At 42.7% G+C, this 24,657-nt stretch overlaps 4 protein-coding genes across 9 annotated transcripts in view; 2 read left to right on the forward strand and 2 right to left on the reverse strand.

Annotated features, from left to right (window-relative positions):
- The window catches only part of Pih1d2 (PIH1 domain containing 2), a 7,379-nt gene extending 6,485 nt beyond the window's left edge, over window positions 1-894 (reverse strand). The window contains exon 1 of one of the 2 annotated variants that reach the window (XM_005378104.2): window positions 800-891. The gene's annotated coding sequence lies outside the window, so the exon portion shown is untranslated. Of the gene's footprint in view, window positions 1-799 lie in introns of both variants that reach the window. The other variant, XM_013511039.1, reaches the window with a different exon arrangement.
- A 205-nt stretch (window positions 895-1,099) lies between these two features.
- Window positions 1,100-10,443, forward strand: LOC102025100 (chromosome unknown open reading frame, human C11orf57). 5 transcript variants are annotated; one of them, XM_005378102.1, is made up of 7 exons: window positions 1,119-1,179; window positions 1,604-1,732; window positions 2,628-2,704; window positions 5,081-5,181; window positions 6,726-6,875; window positions 8,038-8,091; window positions 9,281-10,443. In XM_005378102.1, exons 3-7 carry the CDS (start codon window positions 2,636-2,638, stop codon window positions 9,789-9,791), a joined length of 885 nt encoding a protein of 294 aa, XP_005378159.1. In that variant the 5' UTR covers window positions 1,119-1,179; window positions 1,604-1,732; window positions 2,628-2,635; the 3' UTR covers window positions 9,792-10,443. The 5 variants fall into 5 exon arrangements, with proteins under 5 accessions (XP_005378160.1, XP_005378159.1, XP_013366495.1 ...); XM_005378103.2 differs by lacking the exon at window positions 1,604-1,732 and having other exon boundaries at window positions 1,100-1,179; XM_005378101.2 differs by lacking the exon at window positions 1,119-1,179 and having other exon boundaries at window positions 1,213-1,732.
- A 1,484-nt stretch (window positions 10,444-11,927) lies between these two features.
- Window positions 11,928-13,849, reverse strand: Timm8b (translocase of inner mitochondrial membrane 8 homolog B (yeast)). Its single transcript, XM_005378108.2, has 2 exons — window positions 13,696-13,849; window positions 11,928-12,319 (listed from the first exon to the last, which is right to left on the reverse strand). The coding sequence occupies exons 1-2, from the start codon at window positions 13,819-13,821 to the stop codon at window positions 12,155-12,157; spliced, it is 291 nt and encodes a 96-aa protein (XP_005378165.1). The 5' UTR covers window positions 13,822-13,849; the 3' UTR covers window positions 11,928-12,154.
- A 47-nt stretch (window positions 13,850-13,896) lies between these two features.
- Window positions 13,897-24,340, forward strand: Sdhd (succinate dehydrogenase complex, subunit D, integral membrane protein). Its single transcript, XM_005378109.2, has 4 exons — window positions 13,897-14,004; window positions 18,484-18,600; window positions 20,568-20,712; window positions 23,382-24,340. Exons 1-4 carry the CDS (start codon window positions 13,953-13,955, stop codon window positions 23,545-23,547), a joined length of 480 nt encoding a protein of 159 aa, XP_005378166.1. The 5' UTR covers window positions 13,897-13,952; the 3' UTR covers window positions 23,548-24,340.
- Window positions 24,341-24,657: the final 317 nt, after the last annotated feature.

The following is a 24,657-nucleotide window of genomic DNA, read 5'->3' on the forward strand; positions in this document are numbered from 1 at the left end:
GGTTTTGGTTTTTCTCCGGTACCGGGAACCGAACTCACGACCTTGCGCTTGCCAGGCAAGCGCTTTTTGCCGCTGAGCTAAATCCCCAGCCCCTCCGTTATAATTTCTTATGTTATAATTATCTAGCACGGGGCTGGGGATTTAGCCCAGTGGCAAAGCGCCTGCCTGGCAAGCACAAGGTCGTGAGTTCGATTCCCGGTACAGGAAGAAAAACTACAAAAAAAAAAAAAAAAACAAACAAAAAAACCTTAAAAAAAATAATAATTATCTAGCACCACTTCCTTACAGGAAATTCTCAAGTTATCTTCTCAGGGAAAGCCTTATCTCTACCTGGAGTTTAAACCCTGAGAGAGCAATGATTTTAAATCTGGGTTTCTTGGTGATCTTATACCAACACCTGTATTCGAGCTAACTGGCGCCTCCCGGGTCCTTACATTGCCAGAAATATATGTGTGCGGTGAGGGCTACATGAGACTCCTCTAATCCTCAGTGGCGTGTAGTCATTAAGGGCCTAAGCCTGGGTTTTACTCAAAATAAAGATGATTATACCTGTCTCATATAATTGTTGTGAGAATTCTATAAATACAAATAAGCGGGAACACTTGGTGAACATATGAAAATAATAATATTCTTTCTACATCTTGACATAACCATCCTCATCCTCTCTGACCCGCCACTGAAGCGGTATCCCACATTATCCGTGGAATGAGGAAAACAGATTTAGATTCTTCGAATACTGTATCAGGATTAAACTAAATACAAAACTAAGGACAATCATTCCGAAGGTTTGAGAACCCACCTCTTCTTTCCGTTCCCAGACAAACCGCGACGTCTGTTACCCGGGTAACCAGACTGGGTACCACACTTAATTGGGTCCGAAAAGCTCCACGAGAAAAGGTCTCCTTATCATCCAGTTCCGGAATTTTCCTCTTCGGGTAACGGGCTTGGCTTTCAGCGGAATCCGACCCACTTCTCGTCCTATAAAGCGCCCGCTTCCTTTCTGTACCCGCGGACTTCAGAAGGCTCCAGGAAACTCTCCCCGTGGGAGAGTCTCTAGGTATCGGGTTGGAAGGAAGACTTTCTCGGGAGCACAACTTCCGGTGTGAAAGGGAAGCCTCCGCCTTTCTCCGTCAGACCGCTTCCTCCCCCCACCCCCGCCACGCGAGGCTGCGGCGCACGGTATGGGTGTGTTTGTGTGTGTTTGTGTGGGGCGGGCGTTTGGAGGGAAGGTTACTGCGAGCTCCGAGGCCGCTGTGGGGCAGGGATCCCGGTGACAAAGATGGGAGCATTTTCTCTGACTTCCACTTGGAAAGCCCAACCCCCCCTGCGGGCGCCCTAGACACTTCCTGGGGCCCAACGGAAGGTCGTACCCCTCCGGAGCGGCTGCGTCCTTCCCGGGGAGTGAAACCCGAGCCCCCGGGGCCATCCCAGCGAGCGCAGCGGGGAATGCGCGGGCCAGCCGGGCCCTGCGGAGTCCGCGCCGGCGCGCCCTTCGCCTCGGTCCGGGAGAGAGCCGCCGGGCGCGCTGGGCTGGGGCAGGCAGCCGCGGCTGGGCCGCGGGCGAGGGCGCGTTAACCGGTGGGAAGCCTGCGTTTTCACGAAGGACTCGGGTGAAGCTGCAGAGCTGCCTTTGAGCCCTGGCTCCTTGGCTTCCTGGGTCGGAGGAGAGCTTGTAATGGAGCGGTTCCTCGTCTCACACTCACAAGATGCCTGATTTCCCCAGGATCGAGGGGTGAGTGAGCGGTGGGGTGGGTGTGCGCAGCCCCTGCTAGCTACACGTGTGAATTCTCTGTGTCATGTCGTGTTTTGGAAACTTGTGTGCCAAACAGGGGAGAAAAGTCCCCGCGTTAAGAAATGTAGGGCATCTTTGCAGTGGTGTGATGGTGGACGGTCGTGGTTCCTTGGCACTTGGAAATCTAGGTACTGTGTTTTCTTCATCGAAAACTAATTTTGAGATTCGAGATTTAGTTTCCAATGTGGACACTGACATAGATCGTTTGCCTGGGACCGTGTGGCCCGGGGCAGGGAACTTTATCTGCAAAATAGGAGTGCAGTTCCAGTGGGCCCGCCGGTATCCACAGCTCCCCATCCTCGGGTTCTGCCAACGGCGATTGAAAATACTCCGAAAAAATTGCTTGTGTACTGAACATGTAGACTTTTCTTGTGATTATTTCCTAAGCAGTGCAGGACAGCAGCTATTTACATAGAATTTGTGTTGTTTTAGATTTAGAAATAATCTAGAAATGATTTAAAGTAGGTGGGAACATGTACACAGGTATATAAAAATAAGAGATTCGAGTATTCTTTGATTTTGACATCGTGGGCATCCTGAAACCAATTCCTTGCGGATGCTGAGGGCGGCTACTTCATTAAAACAGCATGGTGGGGATTAAATAAAATGATACTCATGACAGCACTTAATGACAGTCTTGCACAGTTTCAGAGAATTCTGATGTACTTCATCTCCATTGATCCTTATATTAATTGTGGTCAGGCATTTCCCTCTTTTAATGATGAAGGAAAAACTTTTTCAGTACCTTGACTTGTAGTTCAGTGATCTTTACTCTATGCTTCTCTAGAGAAGAGAAGGGAGTTGTTACTGAATGTCATGTATTGATTCATTTCAGATTGAAGAATGTCCCGGGTTCCGCTGGGGAAGGTCCTCCTTCGGAATGTCATCCGGCACACAGATGCTCACAATAAGGTGAGAGGTACAATCCAGTCATTCTTCAAGACTTAATGAGGGGACAGACTGTACCAAGCATTTTTTTTGGCAGTGAGGAGATACAGAGATGAAAAAATATTGGGGCTAGGGGTTTAGCTCAGCAGCACAGCGCCTGCCTAGCAAGCGCAAGATTGTGAGTTTGATTCCTGGTACTGGAAAAAAACCAAAAAAAGAAAAAATAGACAATTATGGCACACTTTGATGAATACTATATTATAGAAACATCTAGGAAGTGCTTTAGAGCACTGAGGAAGGAATAATGAAGTCTGCCTTGGAAAATTAGAAAAGATTTCACAGAATGAGTGGTGTATGAGCTGCTGATATTTGAACTGGCTCTTGATGAATGGGTATAGGTTTACCAGCTATAAAAGGTCATCTTGGCTGAAGTGCATCATACACTAATATATGGCACTGAGAAAAAGCGCGGGCTGGAGATACAGGTCAGCGGTGTAGTGGTGCCCAGCATGTGCAAGGCCTTGCGTTCAGCCGCCAGCACTGCAGAAAACAGACAGACCGTGCATCACTTGGGGCATGGCGGGAAAGTGTATGCATCCAGAAAGTAGGAATGTGCTGGGAATGGGGCAGTACAACCCTATAATTCCGGTACTCTTGGAGGCTGACGCAGGCAGATTGAAGTTTCAAAATCACCCTGGGTGACGTAGTAGATTTAGCAAGACCCTGTCTCAAAAAATAAGAAAAGGGCTGGAGATGTAGCACAGTGCAAAGAGCCTGGGTTTCAATCCCCAGTACTGAAAGGAAAAAAAAAAAAGGCATAAAGGGGATAATGGCAGAAGATAAAACATAAGTGGCAAGGAGATTACAGTTTTTTCCTCTAGGCGGAAAGAAGCCATCATATGTTTTAAACAGTATGACATCACAGTTGTATTTTAGAAAGATAATAACTGGTTAGGGAATAGATTAGGTGGGGGAAAGGAGTAGAGAGACCAGTTAGGAGGTGATTTTAATGTTGCAGGTGAGAGATGATGAGGATTTAAGGGAAGGCAGGACTGTAGGGATGTAGAAGAGGAGTTTAAGAGATAGACTTTAAAACATTTGGTGGTTTAGATTAATTGGATGATAGTGATAAAAATGGAGTTAAATATAATCACCTTGTGTAACCTAGGGGGATGATGGTGATCCCGTTAATTAAAAATATGGACCAACAAAAGATAAAATATAATTGGTTTAGTTTTGAACATATTTATGGGAGGGGCTTACAGTTCAAAATTCAAACTTGGAACAATGAAAAGGGGCTAGATATGAGTTTGTGAATTAATTGGTTTATAGGGAGATGACAGAGGTCATGAGAGTAGATTAGGTCACCTAGGAGAAGATAGATAGTGAAAAGAAAGCCAGAGCCCATGTTTAGTTGTCTTCACTGAACGGTACTATGGGTTTGACTAGAAATGTTATTACCGGCATATCACCTAACTTTTCAGTAGTGGGCAAGTGTATAATTGTTATCGTGCTACCTAAGCAATTGTATTAACCAACTCGTAGTTGTATGATTTGAGAGTGGTAGCTAAAAAAGATAAATCTAGCACATATTTAATAAATTATGCAGGATGACTTAGAAATGAAATGTGTTTGTATTCTTTGGACATTGTAGTCTGATTTTTATGATGTTCTCTAGCAACCATACTGGCATTATTTTTTTTTTTTTTTGAGACAGAGCTCACTGTGCAGTCTAGATTAGCCTTGAACTATGTATGTAGCCCAGGCTGGTCTTAAACTCAGGGCGATCCTCCTGCCTCAGCTCCCAAGTGTTGAAATTATAGGCCTGCACCACTGTGCCCAGCTCATACTGTTATTTTTGAGAATTACAATGTGTATGTACCATGTACCAACTGCCCATGAGGAATGTAATCATTATGTGTTGTAAACATGTAGTAATAAAAAAGAAAAATTGAAAGAAAAAATTATAGCATGAAAAGTGACTTAAACTTAGTGTAAAGATTTGTCCTTACTAATTTTTTTTACTTTGGTAAAATCTCTTAACTTTTGTTTTATTTTCAGTAAAATATAATAGTGGTAGCAGCTTTGATTTCCTTATAAGGATGGTCAAAGTTCAATCAAAATGATATAATTAAAATCATACTATATCTTAGATGTGAGATTAAAATTTTTATTGTTGAAGAATTTTTTTTGTATTTGAGATTTCCTAGATTGGATTATTGAACCACTTACTAGAGAAACCAGAATTTATTTTCCAAGTACCTTATCATAGTACAGGCTGTAACCTAGTACTTCGTACAGACCATATTTTAGTTAGCTACTTTTCTGTAAAGTAGAAGGTTATTTTTAGTGACTTATTTTTGTTTCTTTCCTTTTTTCTTTTTTTTTTTTAAAATTCAGATCCAGGAAGAATCAGATATGTGGAAAATAAGAGAAATAGAGAAACAGATGGAGGATACTTACCAGGAAACCAAAAGGAAGATGTTACCCAGCAGTTCAAGGTGAAGTTGAATCTCTGAGAACCAAAATAATTCTCATCTTTTTCAGAGTCAACTTTTGCTTAAAAACATTGTGATACACTGCTGGACGTGGTGGCACATGCCCGTAATACCAGCACTAGGAAGGCTGAGTCAAGAGGATTGCTGTGAATTCATGGCCATCCTGGACTATACAGCAAGACCCATTCTTAAAAAAACAAAAATAAAAATCAGTGAGCAAACCATTGTGATATATTAAGGATAGATCTTTATGTTATTAAGGGTGCTGTTTTGCAAATCTAGACCCAAGTATGAAGATAATGGCGTGGATGATGCCTTGATACATATGGCCAAACTCGTTGTACCTACTTGCAGTGGAAAATTTAAAAATTCTGTCTTGGACAACTGTAAATGTTTAGGATTCTGCAAATTCCAAACTTACGTAATAGCTTTTTTTTTTTTTTTGTCTTTTTGAGACATTTTCCTATATTGTTCAGGCTGGCCTTGAACTCTGTAGCCCAGACTTGCCTCAAATTTGCAGTGATCCTCCTGCCTCAGCCTCCTAAGTGCTGGGATTATAGGCAAGTACCATCATGCCCGGCCTTTGTCTAATAGCTTTTAGTTTAAGACTTTCTATTTGAGACTGAAAGACAGTGAAGTCTTACAACATGTGTGGCTGAAATAAAAGCATAAGAAAACTAAGACTAGAGCTGGGTGTGGTGGCGCATGCCTATAATCCCAGCACTCGGGAGGTTGAGGCAGGAGGATTGTTGCAAATTGGAGGCCCACCTGGGCTACGAAGTGAGTTCAAGACCAGCCTGCCCTGCATGGTAAGACCCTGTCTCAAAAAGACCGGGGGAAAAAAAAAAAAAAAAGGATTTGAACCTAGCTGGTCACTTAACTGATCAATCACTCCTTTCTCTTTTGGTCTTTCATTTTAGTATTTTCTTTACCCCATCTACTCACTTATTTTTGTCAGGTCAATAGCTTTGTAATAATTTGAGTGTGAATACAAAAGGTTATACAAGCTTTGTTGTCTTTCACCTGTGGAAGTAGGTATAGGAGTGTCCAAGTAATAGGGAGAATATCATGGGCGTCATGTCTGTAAGTGTAGGATGTATGTTGTGTTGTTTTGTAAGGGGCCAGAATCCCATAGTTCCTTTCCACATCCCATGACTTAAAGACCTTGTGCTAGGTGTCACCTCTTAATGGTTCTGTCACCTCCCAGTAGTGCCACTTTGGGGACCAGACCTTGCATAGGCCTTTGAGAGACACACAAGGGGCCAAGGATATAGCTCAGTGGCATATAAGCACCTGCCTGGGAAGCTTGTGGTCATGAGTTTGATTCCCAGTACCAAAAAAAAAAAGCAAAAGAGACACATGAGATCCAAATTATAGCAGAGAGGAATAGAAAATGTCCAGTACATGTTACCGTTTTTTTTTTCTAACTCTCTTAAGTATTAGATTGTTTTATTCTCCTCTCAAGCTGTTCTATGATTTTTGTGCCTGAGTTCTATAATATCACAGATTGTTTTGAAATCTAAATGTTCTTTTGTTTTCTTCTGTAGTCGGATGCGTAGTGATGGTTTTGATGAAGAAAGTCAGAGAGAATATTGGAGGCCAAAGACTGAAATTTCTGGGACACTGGAAGATGATTTTCTTAAGGCTAAATCCTGGAACAAGAAGTTATATGATTATGAAGCTAATATGCCAGACAGGTTGTGGCTAAATTCCTGTGACCTTTTGTGATAATTGACAGAACATGTGTTTGTCAAAATCAGTCATTCCTACAAAAACCTGTACACAAGGTGTTCAAGCTAGCATCATTCATACTGGTCAAAAAGTGGAATAGTAAGCTGGGCACAGTGATACCAAGCGTGTAATACCAGCTTCTTGGGTAGCTGACTAAGGAGAGTCATAAGTTTGAGGTTAGCTTGCACAAATTAGCAAGAGAGGAAAAAACAGTGGGAAAGGGATAAAATGGAAACACAGCTTTGTAAATAAGGAGGGTAAGAAGGGTTAAAGGGAGGGGAATGGGAAAAAAAGAAGAATCAAAATATATCATGTACAGGTACAAATTCTCTATGATGAATGTGATCATTGTGTATATCTAAATTGTACCAATAAACAGTTAAAAAAAGACCTAGTCTCAAAAGGGGTTGAAGATGTAGCTCAGCATTCCCTGGATTGAGTCCCCAGTACTGTGCAAAAAAATGGGGGCAGGGAATGGCCCTGAATGTCTATGTGCTGATGAATGGATAAAGAAAATGTGGGATAGCCATACAATGAAATATTATTTGGTAGTAAAAGGAATAAAGTACTGGTAAGTGGTACAACATGGTTAAATCTTGAAGACCTTATCAAAGTGAAAAAAAGCCAGATGCAAAAGGCCGCAAATTGTATGACATTGTATGATAACTTATGTGGTATGTCTAGAATAAACAAGTTCTTTGAGACAGAAAACAGAATAATGGTTGCCATGGGGTAGAGGCACTCATTTTTATTTTTTTTAAAGGTTTAATTTGGCTCAGGAGGCACTGTACTTTAAAAGGGCACATTTCTTCTATGTGAATCATATTTCAATTATTAGTTTTACAAAAACAATCGTTCCATTGTAGACAGCATGTTAGGCAGTGTAAGAGTCCTTTAGTGTTTCTTAAAGAGCATGGGAAATTCTTTTACACATGGATAGAAGACTCCTTTATCTGAAATGGTAGTGTACAGTAAAGAAAATGTAGCTGTTACAGAAGTATCATGGATGTCTATTTTCTTTATTCTGTATGTATGTCTGTGTATACATGTGTTTCAACATCTTTCTAACGTTAATTTCCAAAAATGTGTGCACTGCTTTCATAATACATGTAACATTTCATCTTACAGATGGGGTCACAGTGGTTATAAGGAGTTATACCCTGAAGAATTCGAAACAGACAGGTAAGACAAATAGGCATACTGAAAAAGTTAGGAACCTCAAGTTAGTGTAAAATCTGTACTATAAATTGTGTTCCAAATTTTCTAGAGACTATATTTGCCACTGAAAATGTAGCTAGAGCCTTGTGTGATAGCACACACTTGTAGGCTTTGTAGGGCTAGCTTCTCAGAGGCTGAGGCAGGAGGATCACTTGAGTCCAGAAGTTCAAGTCCAGCCTGGGCAATGTAGGGAGACCCTGTCTCAAAATATTATTTAGTTGGAAGGCCTTTCCTTGATTGATGTTTGGCATATCAAAATGTAAACATTTTGGTTTTTATATAGGGATAGGTTCCAAACCCCCTCAAGTGGTGCCTGAAACTCAGATGATACTGAAGCCTGTCTATACTGTTTTCCATTCATATGTATGATAAACTTTTATCTTAAAGGAAGTATTCCATTTCTTCTCTGGGGCACATCTGCATTGCCTGTATCACCATTTTGTGTTTTGGGGACACTATTAAGTAAATAATAGTTTTTTGAACACAAACACATTGCATGATGGTGGCTCTGATAACTCTGATGGCTAATCAATGACTAAAGGAGAGATAGCTGAACAGAGGGAGGATTCAGGTCCCAGGTGGGACAGAGAGAGGTAGAAATTTTATGCTGCTACTCAGAATGACTTGCAATTGAAACTTACGAATTGTTCATTTCTGGAATTTTCCATTTAATATTTTCAGACTATGGTTAACCAGCTGAAACCACTGGGTAACTGAAAACATGGATAAGAAGGGACCAGTGGTTATTACTCTTTACAGTAACTTAATGTGGCAGATTAGAATTTTTATCTTCATTTTTTTTTTCCTTTTTTAAATTTTCATTTTAAAGATGAAGAAACAAAACCTCAGAAAAATAGGTAAGTCTCATAGTAACCCTGTGTCAAAGTTTTTGATTGAAAATTCTTATGTGAGCAATTTCCCATCTAGAATGCAGAGTATTAAAATATAAATACTTTCGCTGGGCTTGGTGGCACATGCCTGTAATCCCAGTACTCAGGAGGCTGAGGCAGGAGGATCATTGCAAGTTCGAGATTGGCCTGGGCTACAAAGTGAGCTCAAGGCCAGCCTGAACTGCATAGTGAGACCCTGTCTCAAAAAGACCAATCAATATATTTTTCTACATAACAGATTAATTTTTTTTACTTTTTATTAGTAGTGATCAGCAAGATATTACCAATGGGAAGAAAACATCTCCTCAGATAAAATCATCTACCCATGAATCCCGCAAGCATAAGAAGTCAAAGAAGTCTCACAAAAAGAAGCAGAAAAAAAGGTCACACAAAAAACAGAAGAAAAGCAAGAAGGAAGCCACAGATGTAACAGCAGATTCCTCAAGTGAGTTGTCAGAAGAAACCGGTGCTTCTAGTACCAGGAAAAGGAAGCAACCACATAAGCGCAAGAAAAAATCCAGAAAAAAGTCTCTCAAAAAACCAGTTTTGTTTTTAGGGGCAGAAAGTCACACTTCCCAGTCAGATGATTCAGCATCTAGTAGTTCGGAAGAAAGTGAGGAAAGAGACGCTAAGAAAACCAAAAGGAAAAAGAGAGAGGAAAAAGTCCACGTCCCTCCTGTAGCTAACAATGAAGTACAGAAAAGGACCAACAAACGCACAAACTGGAAAGTGGCTACAGATGAACGATCTGCGGAGAGCTCAGAGGATGACTAAATGGGAAAGAAATATTCCCGTTTCCCACTTGACTGGATATTTACAGCTCGTACACCTAGGAGTTTCTGCTAGTGACTCCTTCAGCACGGGGTGTGAGGTCAGAGCTGTTCTGTGCCATCTATACAAGTTTTGACAGACTTCTTGTCTTCTATTTTGGCCTGTTAAACTTGATCCCCTTTTCTTGTTAATAGGGAATCTGGTATTTTGTTATGAAGGTTTCTTGAAGAGATTATTTTTTGCAGTTAATCACATTTAGTGTAGAGTACATATATAGCAAATTAAAGGACCCGGAAAGCTGCATCCAATATTGACCTGTAAACCTATTGGAATGTTGAATTGGGGGAAAGTAAGGGCTGGGTCAAGAGGTGGATTGGAAGCAGTGCTATGTGCAGTGGCTGGAGAAGGGAACACTATGCTGCTCTGTCATTTATATAGTAGGTGTCAAAACTTGTCTTCAGCCTTGGTGCTTTGATCCCTCTGTGTTTTGATCCTACAGCTGTGGTCTAGTTTACTTAATGAGGAAATGGGCACAAGAACAAACTTTCTTTTTATGGTAATGTCCATAGACAACTGTTAAAAGGGACTAGGGCTTTGTCAGTTCTTTAGAGCCCTAACACCTGGTATTTGGATAGTAAATGGTTTTGTAGTCCCATTGTTGTATATTGACCTAAATGGACTTGTGTTTGAAATTACTTCTTCAGTTGTTGGAGGTGACGTCTGTTAAATGGGAAGAATTAAGAGTTAGTTATACTAATTATGTTCTGAAAGAGATTCAGAGCAACAGCCATCTTTTCTTTTGGGGGAAGCGGGCAGTATTGGGGATTGAACCCAGGGCCTTACATGATACCAGACGAGTGATGGATCTACCACTGAGCTACACCCCCTGCCCTTGCTGTCCTTGTTTCTAATTTTATTCATTCATTTTGTTTTCCCTGAAACTAAGTTGAATCAGTTCCAAAATGAAACAAGCTTCTCAGGGACAGACCCACTTTTTTCTAGTCTGCTTCTGGATTAGCCTACCAAGCAGAGACCACATCTTTTGTCGTTTCTATACTGTGATCCCTACTATGTTAATTCTGAAGAAACCAAAATATTACTGAAAGACGGCTGGCAGAACACAGGTGAATTTTTCATTGTGGGAGAAAATATCAAGTGACATAGTTTTTTTCCTTGGTTGTCAACTTCCTGAGCTGAGTAAAAAGCTTGGAAATCCAGGTTTTTGGTCTTGATTCTGCCACTAATTGGTAGAGTTCTACAGCAGGTTGTTAACCTTCCTTGGCCTTACTTTCCTCATGTCTAATAAAGAAATACTTCATGGTAGTCCTCACGTCTAATAAATACTTCGTGGTAGTATGACAGTTTTAAGACACCAGCAATAGAATACAACTATGATGACATTCCATGAAGTGGTATTGTTCTAAATTAGTTCTCTCTGTGGAACAGATTTCTAATAAAGTGCTTGGTTTTAAATTATATGGTTGGCTAGATGTGCCCTATCCCTTCATTATGAGCAGGTGCTACCTTTTGGAATATTTATTTGAGATATTAATACTTTGGTACTCAATTGTCAATGTTTTCAGTGTGTATTTTCATCCTTGGGATAAGTGGAAGCCTATAGTGGGAAGAAGAGTCTATACTACCTCTTAACCTCCTTGGAACAAGTGGGATCTTTGTTGAAAAATTTTACCATGTGTATTTTAGCATTGTTTTTATGCTCTAAGAGTACTAATTCTTAAGCACAGATACAGGAAAGTGGGCCAGTGGAATAAGGCACCTCCAGGAAGGTGGCTCTGTTTGGGTCTTGACCTTTCCCTCCTCCCATACTAACAGGCTTATCGCTTTCCCAGGGAGTGTATATTTTGCTTTTTTTTTTTGCCACATTTACCTATTCTTGGCCATGTAAAAGCAATAAAGCTGTTTTCTGTTCTTTTAACTTTAGCAGCCCTGAGTTCTCTTCTGTGCATGAGGCTGAGGCTTTGATGGTTCTTCTGACCTTTTAACTTGGCTTAAAGTGGCTCTTCAAAACCTGTGATCTCCCATTTCCCCTAGTAGCCTTGGACCGTATTTATTTTTAGTGTTCCTTCCGATCAGAGATCTCCATTAAATCCTAAAATAGGATTTAAAAGTAAAAAAGAGTTGGGGAATTCACGTTTATTGAGTAACTGATGTGTTACAACCTGGAATTCCTGAATTCCAAATAAATAAATGTTTTGTACATTTGATCTGTTACTTTTTAGCACCAGCACACTTGGCAACAGACTGATGCTCATGTGAGGATGGGTTGACAACTCTTCCCCCAGTGGCCCTTCATTCTGCTTCCTAACAAGTCCTTTGCTGCATCTGTGACACTCCCACAGGCTGGTCTACTGTCCTTTTTGTACAATCTGAGCAAACCGACTGGTGATGGCAAGAGTAGTGTCAATGAAGCGGTCCACACAGCTAGAGAGGCAATTTTCGGTGCGGGAGTCTAGGCGATTGCTTGGCTTCTCCACACATTTATCCCAACATAGCTCCATGAAGTGATGCACCTAAAAGAAAAGAAAATCAGTAACCACTGGGGTCTGGAGAGATGCAAAACTACCTTTTTTTTTTTTGAGGGTTTCATTAAGTAGTTCAAGCTGGCCTTGAACTCAGTGATTCTCCTGCCTCAACCTCCAGGCTAGCAGCACTATGACCAGTCTGTCCCTTTTCTTTCCTTATTTTTCATTAACTGATGAACCATTCTCTTAATTAACATGGAATTAACTATGGAATCAATCTGGACTCTGTTCTTTTTTCACTTTCTAATTTGTCACCAGTATGGCCCAGACCCCTGCAGTTGATAAATCCCCTTTTCAGGTAGAATTAATGCATTCTTTAATACTCCCTAAAACAGCACCAATATAAAGGGGAAGGTAGGAGCAATTTAAAACAGTTTAAACCATCATCAGAACCTAGAGTATGTTCTAAACATTTTAGGGGTTGTGGACACATTTAAGAATTTGATAGGTTTTGCACAGATTCTTCCCCCAGAAAAATGCATACAGGCACAGAAAATGTGTTCAGGACCCAAAGGTTGCTAGTGAGGGTTCCTTCCACAGCCTGCACGGTCCTTACAGCTCCCACAAAAAGAAAATAATCATGTACCGAGGGATTACTTTTGGGAGCTAGTCTGTTCGTTCAGAACTTCTTAAAGATGGGTGTGATTAGGAAGTTCAAGGTCAAGCAACCAGCCGGGCGTGGTGGCGCACTCCTGTAATCCCAACACTTGGGAGGCTGAGGCAGGAGGAGCGTTGCGAGTTCGGGACCAGCCTGGGCTACAAAGTGAGCTGAGGCCAGCCTGAACTGCATAGCGAGACGCTTTCTCCAAACAAACAAAAAAAAAGGTCAAGCAACCAGCAAGGAAGAATCCCGGGCTGAACATGCCTGAAGGACTCAAAAACCCTTGACCTAAACCAACAGTATGCAAACACTGTTTACTTCAGAGCCCCCTACCTCCAAAAATGTTCCAGTACTCATCGTTCCTAAATACATCACCGCAAACGCTTTTCGCAGTCTAGTGAGGCAGTGGGCGACGGCGACCCAGCCTGGACGGTTGTTCTGCCTGGAAGCGCTGGGTCCTGAAGCGGCAGGATCAGAACCCAGGCGTTCCGAATGCCAGCCTAGAACGGGCCCACCGGCTAGGGGCTTCCCATGGCCGTGCGCTGACCAAACCTTTCGCCCCGCTGCGCCGTCTCACGCCTGCCGCGCTGCTTCAGCGGCACCTGAGCACCATCGGCCACCAGGAACCGAAGGGTTCGTCTCGTCCCACACAAGGGGGCCGGCAGGCAGCCTCCGCGCCCCTCCAAAGACCTCCGTGGGCGTCGGGACCTACACCTCACTCTCCTTTCCCTCCACCCGCAAGAGCTGGCCCCCGTCCGCGCACCTGCGCAGTGAACTGTGCCTTTTGTTGTTCGGCCGCCACCAGGCGCTGCAACTCCGCTTCGTTCGCCTCGCTCAGCTCCGCCATTGTGCGAAAAGACGTGGGAGGGCAGGAGAGCGGCTTGCGCATGCGCGAGGGGCGCGCGCCTAGTCTTGACTTCCGGCTCTCCTAGCGTTTCCTCCCGGCGTTCTCTTTTTTTTGTCGCGGGATAGGATTTGTACTTCCGGGTTGGTGGGTGACCTTGAGGCTCCAAAAGCGAGATGGCGACTATCTCGAGGCTGAGTGTCCTCTGCGGTGCCCAGGGATCGCGAGGTGAGGGGTGCTGTCCGCGGGAGGTGCTTCACGCAGCCTGCAGCAGGGAAAGTGGTTGGAAGCGAGGACGTGTTTGGCGGGGGATGAGACATCTTGAGAGGGCGGGAACCCTTTCTTCCCTTCAGCCTCCCGGCCGCCTGCGCAATGGTAGCAGTGACCGCTGTCGCCTGCGGGCCCAAAAGTTCATCTCTCCTGCTCCGGGCTGCCGTGATAGGATAATTCGAAAGAAAGCTCTCTCTGGAAGTTATTCTACGTAATAGTTCTTCTTGTGTTTTTCTTTCCACGTACTGTTAGAACGCGCTCCGCCCCGGATTGGGAGAAAGAATTAGGACTTGAGCCCCAGTACAGTGCGTGGGCTTGCCCGTTTCCCCTGGCTGGTGTGTTTGCTCGTGGGTGTGCGGCTCGTCAGCTCGGGAATCGTCTCACTGGTCAGTGGTGCGGTACCCGGCACTGTAGTAAGGCTCGCACAGGTGGGAACGTAAGCTGACTCCTGCCGTGGAAGAGCTCCCTTTTTTTTTTAAAGGACAATGCATGTACACATAATCTAACCTAAAGCAAAAACTGCTGTACAGAAGTTACAGAAGTTCAGAGAAAGAGTATTGTAGCTGTATTTTGAAAGGATTATCCTTCTTGGTTCTTTTTTTTTGAGACGGGGTCTCGCTATGTCGTCCAGGCTGGCTTTGAACTCACTGTGTAACCCAGCCTGGCCCCAAACTCAGAGCAGTCTTTCTGCCTGAGCCTCCCAAGTGCTGGGATTGCAGACGTGTGCCACCGGGCCCGGTACCTATCTTGGTTCTTACGGACATGTACCTGATTTGAGTCTTGAGGATAAAGGAAGCCAAGGGAAGGAGAACGGTATGGTTAGAGCTACCGAGCTAGCCAAAAGCAGTGATCATGCCATACTGGCTGCATGGAACGAGAGACAGCAAAATGAATCATAGTTGGTGAGTGTGAAGGCCAAGGGGAGAAAAAGGACTTTAGAAAGGTGAAGTGGAATTAAACCAGATAATTTTTTTTTGTACTAGGAATTGAATATAAGGCCTTGCACATGAACTCAGTTACTGAGTCCCTTGTTTAATCAATCGATAAAAAGCCACAACCTGCGGACCAACTCTGAGTCCCTTTTTAAACAATGTCATTTTGGGCCGGGGATATAGCTCAGCAGCACAGATGCCTGCCTGGCAAGTGCAAAGTCCAGAGTTTGATTCCAGGTACCAAAAAATAAATAAATAAATAAAAATAAAAAATGTCATTTTGAGGGGCTGGGGATACAGATCAGTGGCACAGTGCCTGCCTGGCAAGTGTGAGTTCGTGAGTTCGATTCCAAGTACCAAAAATAAAAAATTAAAAAATAAAAAGTAAAATTGTCGCTGGGAATGGTGGCACATGGTGGCGCACACCTGTAATTCCAGCACTCAGGAGGCTGAGGCAGGAGGATCATTGCAAGTTCGAGGCCAGCCTGGGTTACAGAGTGAGCTCATGACTAGCCTAAATTCATAGTGAGACCCTGTCTCAAAAAGACTAAAGAATAAATAAAAAGATCATTTTGAGACAGGGTCTAGCTGTGTAGTTCAGGCTGGCCTTGAACTCACTGTGTAATGCAGGCTGACCTCAAACTTGTAAGCCTTCTGCCTCAGCCTGCCAAGTGCTCAGATTACAGGCATGCGCCACTACACCCAGCTTGAGACAGGATCTTGCTAAGATGCCTAGGCTGGCCTTGAGCTTGTTATCCTCCTGCCTCAGCCAAGTAATTACAGGCCAGTGTTACTGTACCTGCCTACAAAAGTACTTACCGTGGGGCTGGGGATTTAGCTCAGCGGCACAGCGCCTGCCTGGCAAGTGCAAGGTCGTGAGTTCGATTCCCGGTACTGGAGAAAACAAAAAAAAAAGAACTTACCTTGGTAAAACATTGTACACTGACTTGGTATTGAAGTGTAGCCATTGCTTTGTGTTTGCTTTTATTTTTTTCTTCCTGAGACAGGATCTCACTTTGTTGCCCAGGCTGGCCTACAACTCCTGGGTTCAAGGGATCCTGGAGGGTAGCCATTGAAAAACTTGGCAAGCCGGCCATGGTGGCTCACGCCTGTCATCCCAGCGCTCGGGAGGCTGAGGCAGGAGAATCGCTATGAGTTTGAGACTAGCCTGGGATAGAAAGTGTGCTCAAGGCCAGCCTGAACTGCACAGGGAGACCCTCTCTCAAAAAGACAAAAAGAAAAACTTGGCAGAGCCTCAGTTTCACTTGCCATTGTGATAACAGTGTAGTTGGTGGCTATGGTAGAAGATGGAGCAGGCCCAGATTCAAGTCAAGGAGATTTGACACGGTTGTAGTAACCTAGAGAAGGTGAGGCCCTGAGCTTGGAAAATAAAAAGGAGATTGTCTCAGGAAATACTAGAAAGCTATGTCCATCAGATTTGGTGATTTAATTTAGAAGGAGGGTCCTGTATTACTTCCAGATTTCTGGGATAGTTTAAAGAACACTGAAAGTGTCATTAAAGTGAGAAACAAACAGGAATAAAAATTTGGATGAGAAAATGAGTTGAAGGATTTCAATATTTAATATGTTGAGTTCGAGGAGCATGTAAGTATCTGTGGAGAAGCCTGGCAGGCCGTTAACCTGAAACTGGAGAGGTATCGGTAGGAGTCGTGGTTGTAGATATCATCAGTTTATAGGCAATAAATGAAACCATAAGAGTGAATGAAAGGCCTCAGGGCATAGGAACTAAGGCTAGCAATGGGGCAGATAAAGAATCTTGGGGAAAACAGCATGCATGCAGGAGGAGACTGATGTGGTATGGTCAGAGGATCATAAGAACTAAAAAAGAGTTCTGGCTGGGCATGGTGGCACACTCAATAATCCCAGCATTCCAGAGGCTAAGGGAGGAGTAGTGCCATAAACTCAAGGCCAGCCTCAGCTGGCTAGCCCTGCCTCAACTGCATAGTGAAACCCCATTTTAAATCAAAACTAAAACAACAAAAAAAAAAGAGCTTTAAGCCAGGTAAGGTGATACACGCCTGTAATCCCAGCACTCAGGAGGCCAAGGCGGGAGGATCATTGTGAATTCGAGACTGGCCTGGGCTACAGAGTGAGCTCAAGGCCAGCCTGAACTGCACAGAGAGACCCTGTCTCAAAAAGACAAAAAAAAAAAAAACCAGAGTTCTAAAGTCAGGAAAAAGAAGGGGTTGCTTGCCCGATGGTGTAGTAAGACCGAATAAGAGTATAATTGAACAGTAAGTATTGGCCATAGCTATGTGGAGATTGTTGATGGTTTACTAGAGCAGATACAAGGAGTATAAACATGTGTCAGAGTTAAAGCATGGGAAATAAGGAAGTACTTTACAGAAACAAGATTGGAAAGAAGGAAGAAAGAGCATGGGAAAGTGTGCGGTCATTATTTACAGGATACGGGATCAAGAGAAGGGTTAAGCATATTATGTGAGGTGAGGGAAAATGGCCAAAGGGAAGGAAGAATTTAAAGGAAGAAAATAATAAGAAATTACCTTCTTTGTGTCTGTGTGCCTTTAACATTCTGAGAACTGCTCAACATCTTGCACGCATTATCTGATTTTTTATATAGAGTATTGTGAAATAAGTACGGTTATTTCCCTTATACAAATGAGATTGAGACTTACAGAGCCAACTTAACCTAGTTGCTTGTTATCTCACACCTAATAAGTGATCTGGCTGGGTAAACTTAGCCCTGTCTGGTTTTTTTTTTTGTCTTTTTGAGTCAGGGTCTCACTATGCAGTTCAGGCTGTCCTTGAACTCACTTTGTAGCCCAGGCTGGCTTCTCACTCCCAGGGATCCTCCTGTCTCAGCCTCCCTAGTGCTGGGTTTACAGGCATGCGCCACCACGCCCAGCTAGCTCTGCTTTTTAACCAAGAGGCAGAATCCAAAATGGGAGAGTAAGGAATGGTTCACGGGTACAGGTAGAGCTCAGGGTTGTAGTCCCAGCTACTCTGGAGGTTGCAGCAGGAGAATTACAAGTTTGAGGCCAGACTGAGCAACTTAGTGAGACCCTATCTCAAAATAAAAACCAGGGGCATAGCTCGGTACACCCTGGTTCCGTCCCTGGTACTGTGGGGAGGGCATGGTAAGGACACATTGGTCTTGGAAAAGAAGAAGGCAGTGGTTGAACTTTCAAGGTAGACTGAGTTGTGAGAGAGCAAAGACTGCTCTGTCTTGTTCTGATGCTGAGCACAGTCCTCAACTTAGTAAATGCTGGATGAAAAGGGAAAGAAGTTAGCATGTATTTAAAAAGTAAAAGTGAGGCCCTTTCACGTAGGTGATTTGCTGATTCTTTAGTCTTTTGACAGCTACTTAGTCCAACTTTATAGTAGCTCAGTGAAATGACACCATCTTGATGTTGTAGATGACATATGACCTATTGAAGGCTAAGTAGCTAGCTTTTTGCCATTTAGAAGTCTGTCAGTCCCGTTAAAGAGGTGCTTGTGATCTCTGTAACGTTTCTTTCCGCAGGTCTGTTTCTTCGGACTTCGGTGGTCAAGCCTGCTCATGTCTCAGCGTTTCTCCAAGACCGACTCGCCCCAGGGTGGTGTGGGACACAGCACTTCCACCTGTCACCGAGCCGCCACTGTAGGTTCTCCTACCCCTCTGTCCTCTGGCTGCTGCTCACTTTTAGCTGAACTACTTATCATTCATGCCTTTGGTGGGACTTGATGTCTGTCCCATTGTGGACTTGGGGTTTGTCCAGATTCTCGTGTTTACGTCTGGCAAACGAAGACCTAGTGTACAGCTTGGGGCAGTGTTGTTGAATGACGCCATTTATATTCATAGAGAGTCTTCTGGCCTAAGTCATTACAGTTTTTAAAAATTTTTCTTAAAATAGCTCTGTAGGATTGCTGCCTCAGGATAGTCAAATCTCTTGTATTCAGTTAGGTGATGGAAAGGAGCCAGAGGTGAATAATTGAGGTAGTCTTAAAACTCATGTCTTGTGGGCTGCATCGTGTGTATTGCTTATTTTTTAAAGTTTGATTTAAAACCACATGACATTTCCTAAATGGGTGTTATTTAGCTGTTCAAATTAGTCTTAGAAAACCTGAAGGTGAATAATGAAGAGTATATTTCCATTTTTAAAGTCTGGAGAGGACAGTATTTGAGACTTCTCTTGATTCTTTTTTTTTTTTTTTTTGGTTTTTCTCCGGTACCGGGAACCGAACTCACGACCTTGCACTTGCCAGGCAGGAGCTTTACCGCTGAGCTAAATCCCCAGCCCCTTCTCTTGATTCTTAAGTCAACCACTTGTAACTCTTTTCTTGAGTTAGGAAAGATGAGGTGGGTATAGTTTGTTTGTTTTTTCTTTTTGGTTTTTATTTTTTTGCATTAAGACTTTTTCTGTCTCCAAGAAGGTTTTATTTTGGATTACTTTGCTTAGTTCAAGTTAGATTTAGCAGAGTGGTTCTAGAGAAACCATTGCAGGAAATGTCTTGAAATTGTATACATGCATTTTTATGTATTTGCCTATGTGATACTTCCTGGGAAGATTCTCCCTTTTTTTTTTGTCTTTTTTGAGACAGGGTCTTGCTATGCAGTTCAGGCTGGCCTTGGGCTCACTTTGTAGCCCAGGCTGATCTCGAACTTACAACAATCCTCCTGCCTCAGCCTCCTGATTGCTGAGATTTTTTTATTAGATTTTCTAAAGGAGTGTGTAATCCAAAAAAGGTAGCCTCTCCAAGATAGATTTAAAGCCCATGTAATTTTTTGTTTATGTGTCTGTGTCTCACTTGTTTTGGATTTATTTGTAAATAATGGGGCAGAGGTCCAAGACCCAAAAGCTCACCTTAGACCTTTGTTTCTCTTTGAGTTAGTTGGATTAATTTTGTTTTGGGTGGATAATATTCATTACTTTCAAAGATTAAAAGGTGTTAATAAAGCCAGGTGTGGTGTTGCATGCCTGTAATCCCAGCATTTGGGAGACTGAGGCAGGTGAATACCAGTACTGTGAGTTTGAGGCCAGCCTGGACTACATAGTGAGACCTTATCTCTATTTTTTTTTTTTTGGTACCGGGAATCGAACTCAGGACCTTGTACTTGCTAGGCAGGCGCTTATGCCACTGAGCTATATCCCTGGTCTGAGACCTTGTCTCAAAAAAACAACAACAAAAAAAAGTGTCAGTAAACAAGTGTTATTTTAAAGGAATTCATCAGGCATCACTAACTTAGCATTTTTAAGGTATAGCTGTATTTAACTGAAGTCCAAGGTTGGCTTAATTTCACAGAGAGATTTCATTTACCCTCTTGCCTAGACGTACAGTGGATCTGTTTTTTTGGTTTGTTTTGGGTACCAGGAATCGAACTTAGGACCTTGCACTTGCCAGGCAGGTGCTTGTGCCACTGAACTATATCCCTGGCCCCTGTTTTCGTATTAGTATAGACAGGTGGTGAGACATCTTGCACTAAAAAACTTCAAAGAAAGGGTATTGAGTTAAATCTTACCTCTCCTGTTTATCTTTCTGTCAGTTTGGGTTATTGTGTGGTAAATGTTGGGTGTGAGCAATGTGTATGTCTTCCCTCGACTCTTATGAACCTGGTCTTTCTTGTAGCTGGTTCCAAGGCCGCCTCTCTGCACTGGACGAGTGAGAGAGTAGTCAGTGTTTTCCTCCTGGGCCTGCTTCCGGCCGCATATTTGAACCCGTGCTCTGCAGTGGACTACTCCTTGGCTGCAGCCCTCACTCTCCACAGTCACTGGCAAGTACAGCAGCCCTTCAGTGTTGTGTTGCCTGTGAGCTTGTCTTATGTGTTGCATATGAGGGAGAAGTTGAACAAGAGATTCAAAACCTATGGGAAGGGCTGCGTGTGGTGGTGCGTGCCTGTATTCCCAGCACGCACGAGGCCGAGGCAGGGGCATTGCTGCGAGTCTGAGGCCAGCCTGAGCTACAAAGTGAGTTCAAGGCCAGCCTGAACTGTGTAGCAAAACCCTGTCTCAAAAGACAAAAAAAAAAAAAGACTATGGAAAATTTAGGTATAAACAAAATAGCTATATATCCAGATTTATATATTCGCCTGCCTAGTTGATATCTTAATCTCTATATCTGATAGGCATTTTGCATATGGCATGTATAAAACTGAGTTCCTGAGCTTCCCCCAGATCTGTTCCTGCTACACTCTTGCACATCCGAATTACTGGCACTCCCATGCTGCCCTTAAAGCCCACACGTGTGATCTCTGATTGCAGGAGTAGGTCTCCTCACTTGTCTGCCTTGCATCTGTTACCAACACAGCAGCCCCAGTAATCCTCTTACAATGTGAAGTCAGGACAAGACATTGTGCTTCTCAAAACTCTTCATCCCCGTTTCTTACTCAAAGCGAAAGGGTTCTTACAGTGGCCTACAGACTCTAGAGGACCTAGAGTATGGTTGATGGGTGGGTCATGTCTGTCGTCCTAGCTGCTCAGGAGGCTGAGGCAGCTCCATCTAGAGTTTGAGGCCAGCCTGGGCAGCATAGTGAGACCAACAACCTACCTTCCTTCCTTTCTCTCTCTCTCTCTTTTCAGTACTGGGAATTGAACCCTGGGCCTCACACATCCTAGACAAAGCCACTCAGCTATTTTTGTTAGTGTTTTTTTTTGGGACAGGGTCTTACTAAGTTGCCTGGGCTGGCCTGAATGTGTTACCCTCCTGCCTCAGCTGGGATTACAAGCACGTGCCACCACACATTGCTAGATATTTCTTGTTTTACCTTCATCTGGCCCGTCAGTTCTTTCTTCAGAGCATAACCAGAACTGTGACTTGACCGCATATCCTTGGTCGTGAGTCCAGGTGAAGCAATAACCTTGCCTGCACCACTTTACTTGCCTCCTAACTGTTTTTACACTTGTGTTTTTGTCCTCTCTTCCCGCTGTCCTTTTGGTACATTATAACCAGAGCGACCTTTTAAAAAAAAGTACATTTCTTCAAAGATGACGTACAAATGGTCAGTATACACATCAACAGTTGTATATCATTTGTCATTAGAGAAATGCAAATCAAAAAAAAAATCACAGCGAGATACCACTTCATACCTACTTAGGATGGCTGAAGTGAGAAAGATGAGCAGTAACAAGGTTTTTTGAGGATGTGGAGAAGTTGGAACATCCTACATTCGGCCAGAAATGTAAAGTGTTGCAGCTACTTTGGAAAACACTTTGGCAGTTACAACAAAAGTTGCCCTATGACTCAGCAGTTGCACTTTTAAATATATGCCCAAGAGAATTGAAACACAACAACTTGCACAAGAATATTCAGAGCACATTAGTTATACAGTTCAGGCATTCATCAGCCGATAAATACCTAAACAAAATATCACACATTATAGAATGGAAATTATTCAGTCATACGAAAGTGTGAAGTATTAGTGTCTGCTACAGTATGGTTGAACATTGAAAACATGCTAAATGAAGGGTGCTTCACACAAAAACCACGTATTACGGGATGTAATTTATGTGAAATGTCCAGGTTTGCCTGGTGTGTTGCTGCATACCTGTAATCCCAGCATTCTGAAAGGCAAGAGGATTGCAAATTTGAGCCAAGCTGGAGAAATTAGCAGCCTAATAAGACCTTGTTTTTAAAAAATTGGACTGAGGACCTGAGGAGGTAACTCAGTGCGGAGGCCTTGGGTATCCCCGGTAACACACAAGCGCACACACAAAGCAAGTCTATAGACAGAAGCTAATTACTGGTTTGGTAATAGGCTAATTGGTAGAGTGTTTTTTTTTTAAGATGGTGAAAATGTTCTGGAATTAAATGATAATTATAGTTTACAACTACATAACTATACTGAGAAAAAAACCACTGAATCGTACAGTTTAAAAGGTGAATCCCTTTCTTTTCTTCCTCTCTCTCTGCCCCTCTCCTTCCCTCCCTTCTTGAGAAGATGGTACAGGGACCAGAAACAAAACTTTGGGCTCCATAAAAGTAGAGGAGCCTATTTATTTATTTATCTATCTATCTATCTATCTATCTATCTATCATCTTTGTGAGACAGGGTCTTGCTGTGCAGTTCAGGCTGGCCTTGACCTCACTTTGTAGCCCAGTCTGGTCTGATCCTCCTGCCTCAGCCTCCCAAATGCTGGGATTATAGGCATGCACCACCATGTCAAACTTGTTAGGAAATTCTTGATTCCTTGATTTTGGTTTAGATTTTATGACCGTGAGTTGCTTTCGTTTATTGCCTAAAAAAAAAAGTACAGAAATAACTATTTACCAAAATGGCTACACAAAATCCCCTAAAGAAGCAGACAATTACTAGAGTGACAGAGACATTGTATTTTGAGTCTCACATTGCATTTTGAGTCAGTCTTTCTTTGTAGCCTGGTAACCTGTAAGTTTTCTAACTTCACTTATGATTTTTAACTTGTGCTGTGATTTTTGTCTCTCCAGGGGTCTTGGCCAGGTTGTCACTGACTATGTTCATGGAGATGCATCGCAGAAGGCTGCCAAGGCGGGCCTTTTGGCACTCTCGGCTTTAACCTTTGCTGGGCTTTGTTATTTCAACTATCATGATGTGGGCATATGCAAAGCTGTCGCCATGCTGTGGAAGCTCTGATCTTTGGACCTAATACCTTAAGAGTTGATTGTATGCCTCTTTGCCTCTGCTCTGTCACGCCATTCAGCTCACAGTAAGCAAAAAATAATGGAGAAGTCCATCGGTCCTTATCAGATGGTCATTTTTACACTTCAACTTTGAGGAAAAAGTTTGAGAGGAATTGTACCCAAGAAGTAGTGAGACCGAGTTCTGTGTTTTGGTGAGTTAATGGGATTGTCTCCCAGCTCACAAGACTCAGAGTGTAAATGAACATTACCTATGAGCTCTTGCCTTTTAATTTATCAGTCTTTTAAAGAGAATTCAGCTTTATTACTATCAATACATGGTCATACTTTTGTATTTTTCTTGGGAATAATAGACAAAGGGAAAGATTTAATTCATGAGTAATCAAACACGTTGCAGAAAATCAGACAGTGTTTAATTTTTGGAAATGTCCCTGACTGTTCAGTTGGTTCAAGATAATGATGATTTTTTTGTGTCCTAGAGAAACTTTGAAATTAGGAAATGCTGATATTAGGGATTTCTGAATACTAGGAAGGAAGGCTTGGAGAACTTCTGAGTTTAGAGGCCCATTTAGGGAAGAGATTTTTGCAGATGAGTCAGAGTACTACCAATTCCAAACAGAATTAACTCTCAAATGTGTTTTACTTGTTCTAAAACAATCTGTCCACAAATATAAAACTGTAAGTAATAAAGTAATAAATTACCTTCCTGTTGTGGGAATTGCTAATGAGAGAATGTATTCTGTGAAAAGAAACATTTTTTTAAAATAAAAGGTTGTATAATAAAAAAATGTATTCTACTTTTTTATGTTTTGGCTGTCCCTAGTTTTAGTTGTTTTTGTTTTTGGGTTTTTTGTTGTTGTTGTTGAGACAGGGTCTCTGTATAGTTCAGGCTGGCCTTGAACTTGCAACAATCCTCCTGCCTCAGTCTCCCAGTGTTGGCATTACAGGCTTGTATCACCCCACCCAGCCTGTTTTTTTATTTTGTTGTTGTTTTTTTTTTTTTTGAGATAGGCTCTTACCGTTAAGGGGGTAAGGTCTTGTTAAGGGGTGTCATGAACTCCTAAGCTCAAGCAGTTCTGCTTCATCCTCACAAGTAGCTGGGACT

The sequence above is a fragment of the Chinchilla lanigera genome, unplaced genomic scaffold, assembly GCF_000276665.1.
Source record: "Chinchilla lanigera isolate Chin_1 unplaced genomic scaffold, ChiLan1.0 scaffold00011, whole genome shotgun sequence".
NCBI lineage: Eukaryota > Metazoa > Chordata > Mammalia > Rodentia > Chinchillidae > Chinchilla > Chinchilla lanigera.

Coding starts and splice junctions, on each gene's coding strand:
- Sdhd (XM_005378109.2), top strand. CDS start 13,953: ATGGCGACTATCTCGAGGCTGAGTGTCCTCTGCGGTGCCCAGGGATCG. Junction 14,005..18,483: donor CGGTGCCCAGGGATCGCGAG/GTGAGGGGTGCT, acceptor TTCTTTCCGCAG/GTCTGTTTCTTCGGACTTCG. Junction 18,601..20,567: donor CCTGTCACCGAGCCGCCACT/GTAGGTTCTCCT, acceptor TCTTTCTTGTAG/CTGGTTCCAAGGCCGCCTCT.
- LOC102025100 (XM_005378103.2), top strand. CDS start 2,636: ATGTCCCGGGTTCCGCTGGGGAAGGTCCTCCTTCGGAATGTCATCCGG. Junction 5,182..6,725: donor ATGTTACCCAGCAGTTCAAG/GTGAAGTTGAAT, acceptor TTTCTTCTGTAG/TCGGATGCGTAGTGATGGTT. Junction 8,092..9,280: donor GAAGAATTCGAAACAGACAG/GTAAGACAAATA, acceptor ACTTTTTATTAG/TAGTGATCAGCAAGATATTA.
- Timm8b (XM_005378108.2), bottom strand. CDS start 13,821: ATGCGCAAGCCGCTCTCCTGCCCTCCCACGTCTTTTCGCACAATGGCG. Junction 12,320..13,695: donor AGGCACAGTTCACTGCGCAG/GTGCGCGGACGG, acceptor CTTTTCTTTTAG/GTGCATCACTTCATGGAGCT.